The following is a 12,624-nucleotide window of genomic DNA, read 5'->3' as shown; positions in this document are numbered from 1 at the left end:
AGCTCGCTTTACATCTAAAACTATCTGAGCACTAGCCCAAACATATCTGGAAACTTTGAGCAAGCTCTGGAGCATAGGTGAAAGGGCAAGCATCCTTCCACCTGCAGAAGGATAGAAGTGGCTATTCAGTCTATGTCTGATCCCATATATCCCAATCCTCCAATAACTGCATAGCCAAATTACCAGATGCAGTGTATTTTCCAGAAAGGTCTTAATAACTTTTAGAAAGCATCAGGAGTTTATAGAAAGTCAGAGCTCAGGTTTCTTGTAGAACAGGCAGAAATCTTCGCTTGGACTACTGCTGTCTTGAAGCTAAAGAAACGACCATAGAGAATTGGGATTGAGGAAGAAAAAGAGACTTACCACATTCTGATTCATCAGATGCGCAACAAACTTTGAAGATGTTAGACAGAGTTGCTGAAAAAGAAAGATGTGCCGTAATTTTCTATTATTTTACATGGAATAAAAATTTTTAGTCCAGACATTCTTTATATAGATTTATGCACATCGCAATCTGAAATTATGTCACAAAATTAACTACTGAGGGATACTGGTAATTATATTTCAATTAGGACTGCCTACTTTCAAACAAAGAGTACCGCAGCACTAACCTCATCAGATTAGCAAGCTTTCACAACACTCTAGTATTACTGTACTTGGTATAATGTAGGTCTGTGTATGATGATAGGTCCTGACCAAAAGGTAGTGAAGCACATAATTTGAATGCAGTTGGCAAGAGGTTAACACTGCAAAATTACAAGTTTCAGCATGTTGCTTCTTTACACCTGTCTCACCTTATCATTTCTGCGATATCCTTTCCGAAAATTTAATATCAACCTCTTGAGAATCAATTCACCAATATTTGGAAATTTTGAATTGATAATTGCCACAAGAGCTGCATAAACATGGGTAAAAATTGGAGAGGCACTCTGAGCTTGCAAAATGGATCTCGACAGCAATCCCCTGTAAAAATACAGGAATTTAAGAAGCAGAAGAGTATTCTGGCAACGAAAACATTAAATATTTTCATTCAGCATCCATCATATAATAATACAGCTGGAATAATACAGTTGGAATAATTATAAAAATATCAAATAACATTAATTTTCACAAAGTTTATTGCACAAATGGAGTTTTGTAAGATGTTGCCCAAATATGTCCAAGCTCAGAAATTCTTAAACTGATACCTTATCTTTCAAATATTATTCCTATTAGAATTACATTTTAAAATGATAAACGTTTTTAAAGCCCTCATCTTGTAGAAATAATCCTGCAATTATCCTATTTTTAACTACAACATAAACTCTTTGAAGCTTCAGGATTAACATGATCATGCTGTTTCTCTCTCAGTTAAAACAATAAGATTGTTTCTGACAAAAAAAACATCTGCTCTGCTACTAATTAAGAAAAACACAGAACCGCATTCTAGTATTACAAATAACCTAACAGAGTAAAATGAAATTCTAAGAAACAGAAATCATATGTCATATGATACCTCTAACAATAAAGACCTACCTAAGATTAATGAACGTTCAGTGAAGTCAGAATAGCCAACAAATTAATACTTCTTAATACTTTACTTGGATGAACCAGTGCATTTTCTACATCATAATTATGTTCTGGAACTGAGAGCTGAATATAAAAGACTACTTCTAAAAGGCGAAATGAATAGAAACAGAGGGCTCAAGAGCTGATGGTTATTTTATTACACTAAATGTCTCTTCTACATTAACTTTAAAATTGAAAAAAAAACCTTTGAGAATTTGTCTTAGATTTGCATTTTCTAATCACTTTAGGACACCGAATTTGACTTTGGTTATGTTACTCCACTGGAGTAATGGAAAAATTGGAAGAAGACAGGACAAATGGAAAAGGAAAGCCCTCCAGATTTGCATCTTCACAGTGCATACTGGCATTCAAGTTATTCACTGCCATCTATTGAAATCTGATTATCTTCCATAGAAGCCCTACACAGATCTAAAAGCAAATTGCACAATGAGCTTATATCCACTTATTTTTGAGTTGATAAATGGGATAGAACACATTTCATATTACTAAAAAGAAACAGAATAATTCATTTTGAAACTATGAATTACTTCTGGATTGCAAACTGGAAGCGTTCTAGTTTTGATCATACTTACCCTCCTACTTGAAAACTCAGAGCATTGCATAACAGCTAGGTAAAAAATAGTTTTTGTTTTTTTATAGTTTTCTTTAAATCTGATGTACTTTTGCACTAATTTGGAAGCCAAAATTTACAGTAAGAGGGAAATGATGCCATTCTCCATCTATGATTTTTTCAATAGCTCCATACAGAGAGATTTAACAGTTTATAAAGTAAAATATACACAAAGAACTTCCACAAACAAGTGTATTCTAATAACACTTACCAAACTTACTTTTTAAACTAAACTAAGTATTACTGCTTGCACAAAAAAATACATTTTGGGGATATGAAACGCAGGCACATAAAAACAGTTCTAAATTAGACTATTTAAGGCTTCATTATTACCTCTAGCAGAAATAATTTTGGTAGCATAAAAATAGTAAAAGAGAATTAAGCAGTTATTTGCAAGATTCTCATCTTCCCGTCAAGTTTTAAAAAAATTCCTTGGCGATAAGGAAGGAACAGAAGAGGAGACTTTCCTCCTCAAATAACAGTGCATTATTAAGTCATGACAGAAGAAAAGTGTTATAATGTATTTGGAACATAGACATTTTAGAACTATCCAGAAATGTGTTAATTCTAGATGTAAAGTAACTACTTGTTCTTAAAAGTAAAATGTGTTACTTTTCTGTTTTGTACAACTGTAAGAAAATCAAGCATACTATTTAAAACAAAAAAGAGTACTTTTCTATTTGCATGTATTAATGGTTCTGATAATAGACAAGGTATCTCTATTAGATTTTTGAGAATAGCACTTTGATAACTACTTATGGATTATACCCATTTTCAAAAATTAGCTTACTAAGATCACTACATAGTTCTGAATTACAAACTCCTGTAATATTCATTCCCTTTCTATTGTCATGCTTTAAATTTTATTTAAAATTAGATGCAGAAGAGGATTAAAATTGATTTTACAACTTGAAAGGAAACTATTTCTAATAGTTTCCAACTATAGTAATAATAACAATAGTAACAATAGTAATTCCAACTGAAAATAAAATGGACTTTTCAAAAAGACTATATTCTCTCTCTTTTGAGGAGGTAGCATAAGGAAGAAGCAAAATACAGAGAGCTCAAGAAGAAAAAGATTATCAGAAGCATCTAACATTTGCTGTTTGGTCAAAGATGTTCAGTTCTCATGGTAGATCACAGAACAAGGCAAGCGGAAGAAAGGAACGTCCAACTGACTTCTATAGGACTTAGGTCCAATTCCTGTTCTGCAAAAAGTTACTCACTGCACTGAGCAAATTTTGAGTTGGCAAAACACTATTCAAGCCACTTGTTCTGAACTTCTAAATTATCTTCCTGGAGACAACCACCTCATTAACTACTCAGAAAATCCAGATGCTTAAGTTTGGACTTCTGAACTGTATTCAGATTATATACTTGAAGACATACAGATAGGATGAATATATCCACATCTTCTGCAGTTATGCCTACCCAGTATGAGAAAGTAACGCCCACCTACCTAAACGAGTACGAATGAGCTAACCTGACTATTAAAACAGCACATCACCTGCTAAGATATGATATGCTTTTTGGAGGAACAAATAAATAAATGAATAAAACTTTGTGAAGCTGATTCTGTAAGTCCAGCTTTTTCCTTTTCTTACCAATGCCAATTAATCAGGTGTGACATACACCATGATAGTGTAACACCATGCTGATTTAGCTGAATTCTGGTACATACCCTAGCTCACTTCAAGTTTTCTCACCTATCTTGCAAAGCATTACGTAGCTGTATTCTTCAGATCCTCATTATCAATTAGTAAATTAAAAACAAGAAAAAAACACTACTAATCTTCCAGCATATAGGATTATTACAAAAGTTAATGTATTTAAGAGAAGATGTATGCACTAAGTTGACAGAGGGCGTACAAATGTTTTAAGTATAGATGCACTATATTCTCCACGGAAATAATGTGCTTGCTTCCTGCTTATATAGCAGCATCTTGTTATGTTACTGTTTGCACAGAATGGAAACCTTATACACTCAATCATTTGCTTTAGTAAAACCAGCTTTGTAAAAACAGAACAAACTATACTATCTTTCAATAAACTTTAGACAGGACATTCATCCATACCCTGGAAAACAGCAAAAATTTCAATTTTCAAGATGGACCTCGAGCCTGTGTTACTTTGGAATTGCAATAAAAGGACACTAATTAAACTACGGCAACATTATAGGCTTCTGCTGGTTGACACGTCCTTGTTGGTCAGGGGCGTAAAAAGATTACAGCTTTGTCAGTCCAGTCATCTAAATTGCTTTTTTTTTTTTTTAAAAACTGAAATACCCTTTTTATTCATATGGATTTATTTCTACAGGCACAAAAAACAGAGCCCTCCTAACTACACAGGCCTCTAGTGTAGGCATGGTTTACTAATATGAAATTCCAATATGATAATATCAACAAAGCATTCAGTCAGTACTAATAAGGCCACAGGAATCCTTCAGATGTGCTACTTTCAACCTGTTTTTCCATTATGCACAAGAAATGTGCCAGGAGACCTATTCCAATATTTTAAACTTAAAAGAGTTTCTACCCAGTAACGTCTCTCATCCTATCACCTCGATTCTCCAGAAGCAGTAAAACAGGTAACATAATAGCTATAACACAGATCTCTGACGTTTTTCCTATCTAAACTGACTTTACTGCTGAAGTGCACATAATCAAAAGAGGTTACACATTATTTGGAGGCCATCTTGTTCTACGTGGCAAAGTTTGCCATGCAGATAATACCACTGTTGAATCAATAGTTTTGCCTGGAACCATGTTTAGCTTTTGGTTACTTACATTAAGACTCCCATCATCCTTTAATCTGAAGTATCTCCTGTTCTGCTATTAACCACTCCTTGTGATTCTGCAAGAACCTCTAGTCTAAGGATTAAACATGGTTTGGCCAGGTTCTGTAATGTGTTTTAAAAAACATTTAAGTTAAATGAAAAGTTCAGTGATACTGGAATTGCAAATTGATTCTTGGGAATTTCTTTCAAGATTTTAACTGTTTTTGTCAGCTATTAAAAAAATCAGCTATAAAACCAGCTATTCAGTTTTGTTCAGCAAGGATATTTTTAAGTGATAGCCAACCTAAGAAACCTACATTCTTTTAAACAAGCAATTTTAACACCTAAAAACAAAAATTAAAGCAAGGAAAGTCATCACAAAGTACTTAGACAGTCACCATAATTCAGTACTTACCTGGAATAGCACAATAGTTTTTCCTCCACGTTACAATGGTAACGATGAAGATAGTAAACAATTCAGTTAGCTGCAGTAAAAAATGTTCTGCTAAACATTGATAGAAAACTATTATTTGCTCCAGATAAAAATCCATTAATTCCAAAGTAATTAAGCACAGACACTTGTAAATTGCAAGTCATTCAAGTAAAACGAGTAGGTAAAATAATTATGAAAAGGAAACATATACTATCTGTTGTACCCTTTTATTCCTCCAAGCATACAATACCTTTTTCCTCCCCTTTCCAAGAAAAGTCTTCTGTGTAGGACAAGACAAACTTAAGATCAACTTTAAAATTTGGCTAGTACCAGTACACTATACATAGCACATGTATTAACGTGCACATGAACAGCATATATATTAACATAAAAGCAAAAGAGCCGTTCTAAAACATTTTGATGCTTACCTTCCCCGAACAATATTTTCCTGAAGAAGTTCATGAATGATATTTTCTATATTAGATACGTTCACTTTATTGACAAGACCATTGATTGACTTCTTCAAAGCTTCCCAACTCATCCTCTGATATGCCAAGCTATTGCAAAGACATCACAAATTACTCATGCAGGCAAATCTGATGTAGCAACAAGTATATTTTTTATATACACACAAATGTTGAATGTAAGCTGCAATAAATAAAGAAGGTAAAAAAAATACACACTGCATAAATGTGAAGACTGGTTCACAGTTGTACATATAGCTACTAGTAACCACCAAATCAACATGATTTACTTCTCCACAGACATTTTATAAGCTGGTATGTTCATTTTTTTAAGATAGTCCAAAAAACCTGTTTATGCTCTGTGTATCCCACTTTTCCATTTATATTTCAAATCAGAAGCACGCCCAGTCTGATCTGGATTTTTACAGATTTTTACAGGCAGAGAAGAAAAAAGGGTTTTATGGAAACATTTCTCTTACCTTTCTTCTGACAAACCTTCACCTTCAAAGATGGATCATAACCCTTAAAAAACGCATCCCATTTTCACCAGCATTCCCTAAAACCTTCACTTTTTTACTTTTCAGTAGACATTCTGTTCAACTCACCTATTTTTATCAGTGATTTGTTCTTGCATCATCCTAAGCTTGGCAGGTGGAATATATGCTCCACCTGTGCGAGTAAGGATTGGATCCAGCTCTTCTCTCTTCTTCTTTGAAGGGGGCTCATCATGAGGAAGTGAGCTCTGGGGCGCCGACCTCTCTGGACTTCTACGATCTGGGGACGAAAATTTTCTCTGCTTCCTTCGATCAGATTCTCTCTCCCCCCATTTCTCGTGGTACCTATCTCTCTCTCTTTCCATCCTTCTACAAGAAAACTCACATGTTGGTGAAATGTTTTCACCTTTTATTTTATGAAAAAAGCTTCATATCAATTAAAAAAGGGCTTGATACTCACCTTCCCTCTGAAGTTCTATCATCATAGTAGTCCCTTCTTGAATAGTCCTCATATCTGCTGTCATCAGAGTATCTTCTCTCTCTGGGAGACGGAGACCTGTCACGTTCGACATCCCTATCCCTACCCCAAAACACAAAATTCTTAGTAAAAGGCTTAGCAGAGCTATACGAATAATATCTATTTGCCATATCATTTGTTACATATATACAAGCAGTTGCACTTCTTCACCCTATATTGAGTCTCAATATATGCACCATTCAACAGAGGATGAACACTTTATAACAATACATTGTCAGTAAAAGATAAGAGTTATCAAAATTAAGAGAAGACTGTAAAAGAAAGCTCCTTCTGGAACTTAGAATTAAATGTTAAATGGTTAACAACATCAACTACGAAAGGCAAATTCAGCACTGTGCATTCTTTGGAACATACGTACCCATTTGTTTCATCTACTTTTGGTTACGTAGCTTGAAATAGAATAGGCGTTATTAGAAAAAAATGACACTGTGTTTAGTACACGTGGTTTCACTCCAAGCAAAACGTGAAATTAAAAGAAAATTGCCAACAGTTCATCTCATGCTCAAAGACTGCATTTCAAAGGACATTTCTGTCTCTCCTGCTGGCATCCATAATCTTGCTCTAAAATGAGCATTGTGGTATCAGCAATATAGAGGCCCAAGCAAGAAGCTGGAATTTAATTTCCATTTTTAAGTCCTTTGGCATTCTAAGTAAATGCTAAAGAATTTCTAAATGTTTAGTCTAAAAAAAAGTCTACTTAATTACCGCTCTCCCAACTTGCAAATAAACCTATTTGTTTAAACTCACAATTATTTTTCAATGCTCATTTATGATAATACATAAAAAGATTTCAAAGCTGAATTTTTTTTTGCACTTCAACTCACTATGGGAGGTAGGTATACAGAATTATTATAGGGCATACAAGTTAACCATTTCTACCTGTCTTCTGGAGACAGACTTCTTTGGCGTGAACTGTAGCTTTCTCTCCTCTCATAACTGGAACCATGCTTAAAAAAAAGAGAAATAAATTCAAGTCATACATTATATAATAAATATTGTAAGCAGACATTTCTTTGAGATGGGAGTTGAGTATGTCTTTGGTTCCCCACCCCTTACAGGAAATAAGGATCATCAAATAAAGTTAATAGTAGTCAGGCTTATAACAAGGAGATTTGGTTCTTCAAACAACATGTAGTTATGCAGGTGAACTCCCTGTTACAGGATGCTGTAGATGCTAAAAGCTTACATGGGGGGTTCAAGGAGAAAAAGGACAAACATGAAAGAGGAAATTAACATGGGTTACTAAATACACAGAAACTGTATCTGGCTCAGGAAGCTGCAAACGGAGCTGAAATAATTCAAGGTAAAAAATAAAGCACATTTTAAGGCTTTTTTCTCTCCCCAAAACAATATAATGCAGGATAGTATCCGAGGTTTCCAAGAAATCAGTCATAAAAGCTCTAAAGATACAGAGCACATACAGCACCAAAAAAAATCATGATGTTAACTATAGCACTGTTGAACAGATGGGAAGAGTTAGGTCTTTTTAGGATGACTTGCTGCTGTGAGTTCCATATCTGCTTTTCCCCAAACACATCCAATAGGACAAGTGTTCACTGGGGTAAAACAATGTAATGGATGACTCCGTATTTGGGAGTTTGTTCTCATGTCTCCTTGCAAAAGTAGCTATGTTTGATGAAGAGCCTGGCATCCTCAGCTCTTTGTGACAAGTCATCCTGCCACATGCTACGTTCCCCTTCCTAGTCCATTTCAATCAAAATGATAATCTGAAAGTGTTTCAACAGTATGCTTTCGCTAACTGGTTTATTTTGACAAACAGATTAAGGAGGACTATCATAACCATCTGATCAGGAAGACAGGAGGAGATATCAACCTATCCCTCAAGTATCCCTGTCAAACACCACTTCAGTCAGAACAGCTAGAATCAAAAGAATTAAGAAGCCTATGTGGGGTGAAACTCTAGAAACAAAAAGAGAATAATACTGTTTTGCTATCCCATCTCATATCTCGTGTGCTTGACACATGCGGCATTTCTAAACCATTAATCTAGAAGAATAATTTTGAATTTAAATTTTTCTTGTTGCATTCCTAAAAATCATCACTCCCATCAATTCAGAAATGCGTTACACAGCTTTCAAAAGGAAAACTTTTCACAATAAGAACTAAAACCACCACATTTAGAGCAATGCCAGTAACTCCAACTCCTTGCCACTTCCTGTCTCCATATCTTTTCATTCTGACATCACTGTTGACATTTCAACATTCCTTTTCCCCACTCCTCCATTCGTTCATGTTCTGTTTTCACATTCCCTCACTTTTCACCATTTGTTTTGTCATTAAATCAGGACATCCACTGTTAAAGACAGTGTGTGTCACCTTACAACTGTAATTCACTGACTTTAGCAGTAACATTTCTACTGCAACCAACTGCTACCAGTTATGCATATTGTTCACTGTTTATTCAAAAGCTGTTTTATTCAAAACAGTATCAATTAGAAAACCTATCACTAGTAATACAGGAATAATTAAAGAGAAAGAGGCAATAAAGGAAGACTATTCTCTGCATAAGCCTTCCGCAGAGTTCATGCTGGTTTGGTATCAACTTAAAGATGATGTTTCAAGCGTTAACAACGAGGTCAGTTAAACAGGAGAGCACATGAAGAAATACACAATTCAGATCAGGAAGGCTCAGTCAGACCCAATAGGCATTTGGGAAGGAGGAAGGAAATGTTAAAGTGGACGAATAAAGTATATAAAGTTTTTTTATACAAAGAACTACATTATAAGTGAACAAGTACAGCATAAGCAAGCAAGCACATCTTTGAAAAGGATGCTGTTGCTACCTGTATGAGGAACACAGCAATAATATGCTTACAAGTATTGGGTAAAACAGCTAAATGTTAAGTGCCTTCTAAGTATGACAACAGGACTTTTGTTAAGTGCTCTGCCAACCGGTAAAATAACAGCAAGGAAAACTCACCTTTGACAAACAAACAGTGTTAAGAAAATTTAATTTCCAATGGAACGAAAAGGGAAAGTGATGAATGAAAAGCTAAAGGATAAGCGCTAGACTTTCAACATAACAAATCTCCATACTCTAACACCTGACAAAAAAACTAAACTGTAGTACCCCAGAATTTAAGTTTAAGAATACTTACATTTATTTGTGCCACTCTGCTCTTCATTTTGTCTTCTACTTTTTAAAAGAAATTCTGAATATACAGAAATGAGAAAATTCAAAGTGTAGTTCAGTGTATCCAGAACATTTCACCTACAAGACACAGAATACAATCAAACCTTTCTACTGCTGCATTACACAAGAGATATACTTAAAATAAACAAGAACGCGTTATGATTTTTACCATGATTTTTCCAGGAAATATACTTTTTAAATAATTCTTTTACCAACACAGAACAGCTGTTTTTAAAAAGAATAGTAAGTTAAAGTTTGATTTTACATATTTTATTTTAAATCTACCTAGATCTTTAAAATAAACAATCTAAAACTGTTTCCACTCTTCTCTTGCACACAAATGCTACTCTATCAGAAGATGATGGAATTTTATGTAAATGTAACTTAAGCATCAATATCTTTTGAGAGGCATGGGCTCCAAGCAGATACAATCCCCAAAAGATCAGAATTAAAATTGATTTTGGAAAAAATCAAGATTTCTTCAAACATCTGGGCCTAACAAACAAACTAATTACTGTTCTTTGCAATAATCATTGCTTGTGGAAAAAAACTCGCACAAGTCTTATTTAGTATACAAAGAGATATTGAGTTTTAATGCGCTACCATGGCCCAACCACTTACAGCTTAACCTGTAGGTGAGCCAGCAGGAAGAGCAGAGGCCTACCTCTCACCCACATAAATTACCTACTCCATTGGAAATTTAAAATAATATGCCAGACTGTCAGTCGAGAGGCTGCAGATACTTGTTTTCATCTTATTTCTATTAAAGGTGTTAACGTGCTAACAATATCTACTCAACTGGAAAAGCTCAAAGATAAGAATCTTACTGGCACAAAACTAGGACCCTGCTATTATTTGTTGCTACTTATACTTTCCAACAAGATATTCCCTCCGTATCTTACCAGATGAAGGGGGGGGGGGAAAAAAACCCACCTCCCACACTTTCTTTTTAATTCATATTGCTACCATACTATAAATTCTGTAGTGGAAGTAAAGAGAGAAGGCAGAAGGCTGAAAACAGCTCCTTTAGTTTACAGCTGTATGTTTTAAGCATATTTTGATTCTCAAATCACTTTTGACAAAAGTTTACAAAAGCAACACGGTTTTTCCCAAATTTCTGAAGGTGAACACAGCTAGTTAGAAGAACGTTCTTATTCTTGCTTTTCTGTATTCCTAATTTTAACAGCTATTCCTCCCAACAGCAATCAATTAAGAAAAATTTTTAATCTAGCAGTTACAGGCAGGCAGCACCTGGGGTTAAATCTAGCTACGAACCACCAGGAGAAGCGCTACAAAAGCTTTCCAAGGGTCTCCGTGGCGACGCACTGGGAGCGCGCGAAGAGCGGCAGAAACCTTTCACACTCAGCGCGTTTTGGCGCGGGCGAGGCAAACGCACACCTGGAACAACCACGACGGGCAGGGATCAGGCCCCTCGCCACATGACCCCGGCCCGCCACATTTAACCGCCACGGCGCTACCACAGCGCGCAGCAAACGCCCCTGACACCCACACCGCTGTGCACCGCGGCAGACACCGCTTCTTAGGCTGTTCTTTACAGGCCGGCTTGAGTACTTCCTTAAAACAAAACAACCCCCCACCCCAACGTATGTCAGACCTCTTAAGGTTATACAACACACGCCGGAAGAGATGAAGATTTTAAAATGGCAGCTGCGACTTCACCAGCAGCAGCGCCGCCACCGCCGCCGGCCCGCAGCGGTCCCCCGGTCCGGGCGGGCGCAGCCGCCAGGCCCGGCGCCCAGGCCCCGCCGGCGCACGCGGAGGCCTCGGCCCGCAGCGCGGCCCCGCAGCGCCAGGCCCGGGCCCGGCAGGCGGGGGCCGCCGCCGCCGCTCGCACCCCCGGCAGGCGCGGCGAGACCCGCCGCCGCCGCTCGACCCCGCGGCGGCCACGAACCCAGTAACGCCCCGCCGCGCACCCCGCACCTACCGCCCGCCGCGGCACTACTGGAAACATCGTCACTTCCGGCCGGAACGCCGAGCGCGACGAGGCGTAACCGTCGTGCCCCGCGCGGGCTGCAGTGCACGCTGGGAACTGTAGTGCCGCGGCCGCCCCGGCGGCGCGCTGCGGCGGCCATGTTGGCGGCCCGGCCGCGGCGGTGCCTGGCAGGTGCCGCAGGCTGTGCTGGGCGAGTACGTTTTAGGAGCGTTTTTGTTCCTTTTCGGTCTTTTATTTAAAGTAAGAATCTTTCTAGAGGTTGTTTCAGGAAAGAAAAAAAGACAGAAAATAATCTGAATAAGCTGATGCAGCTAGTCTAAGTGAATATCCCCGTGGTAGGTGTATTGCTTATTTCAGTCCTGCTTGGCCTTCTCGGTAATGCTGAGGAGGAGTCTCCAGAAATCTCCATTGCTACCAAATAAATGTACAAGGTGCTGTCCAAGATAGAGGTTTGACAAATTTTTAAAGAAAGAGAATCTTCCAGCATCTCTCTAAAATACAGGTGGATTTGGTATGTCCGGCCCTTGAATAAACCCTGCACTTGTAGCACACGTCACTGTTGCTTAAATATCAGCTATTACCAGAAGTGTGTCCAGGGCTTTGATTATTATTGTGGTAAATATAATACATTA

The 12,624-nt window shown here is 37.3% G+C and overlaps 1 protein-coding gene across 8 annotated transcripts in view; it reads right to left on the bottom strand.

The window, feature by feature from the left end:
- Positions 1 to 12,041, bottom strand: part of CWC22 (CWC22 spliceosome associated protein homolog) — a 35,810-nt gene extending 23,769 nt beyond the window's left edge. Inside the window, exons 1-9 of one of the 8 annotated variants that reach the window (XM_068948383.1) lie at positions 11,984 to 12,041; positions 11,290 to 11,436; positions 10,004 to 10,116; positions 7,764 to 7,831; positions 6,807 to 6,926; positions 6,458 to 6,715; positions 5,817 to 5,945; positions 795 to 963; positions 364 to 417 (exon numbers count right to left, since the gene is read on the bottom strand). In XM_068948383.1, the coding sequence (XP_068804484.1) occupies positions 364 to 417; positions 795 to 963; positions 5,817 to 5,945; positions 6,458 to 6,715; positions 6,807 to 6,926; positions 7,764 to 7,831; positions 10,004 to 10,030 (825 nt within the window). In that variant the 5' untranslated portion in view covers positions 10,031 to 10,116; positions 11,290 to 11,436; positions 11,984 to 12,041. Of the gene's footprint in view, positions 1 to 363; positions 418 to 794; positions 964 to 5,816; positions 5,946 to 6,457; positions 6,727 to 6,806; positions 6,927 to 7,763; positions 7,832 to 10,003; positions 10,117 to 11,289; positions 11,437 to 11,653; positions 11,761 to 11,972 lie in introns of those variants that run through there. The other 7 variants (XM_068948385.1, XM_068948386.1, XM_068948382.1 and 4 more) reach the window with 7 other exon arrangements.
- Between the last annotated feature and the right edge of the window lie 583 nt (positions 12,042 to 12,624).

This window comes from Struthio camelus, chromosome 6 (assembly GCF_040807025.1).
Source record: "Struthio camelus isolate bStrCam1 chromosome 6, bStrCam1.hap1, whole genome shotgun sequence".
NCBI classification, from domain to species: Eukaryota; Metazoa; Chordata; class Aves; order Struthioniformes; family Struthionidae; genus Struthio; species Struthio camelus.
The sequence above is the reverse complement of the archived record's forward strand: the minus strand, read 5'-3'. Positions and strand labels throughout refer to the sequence as shown.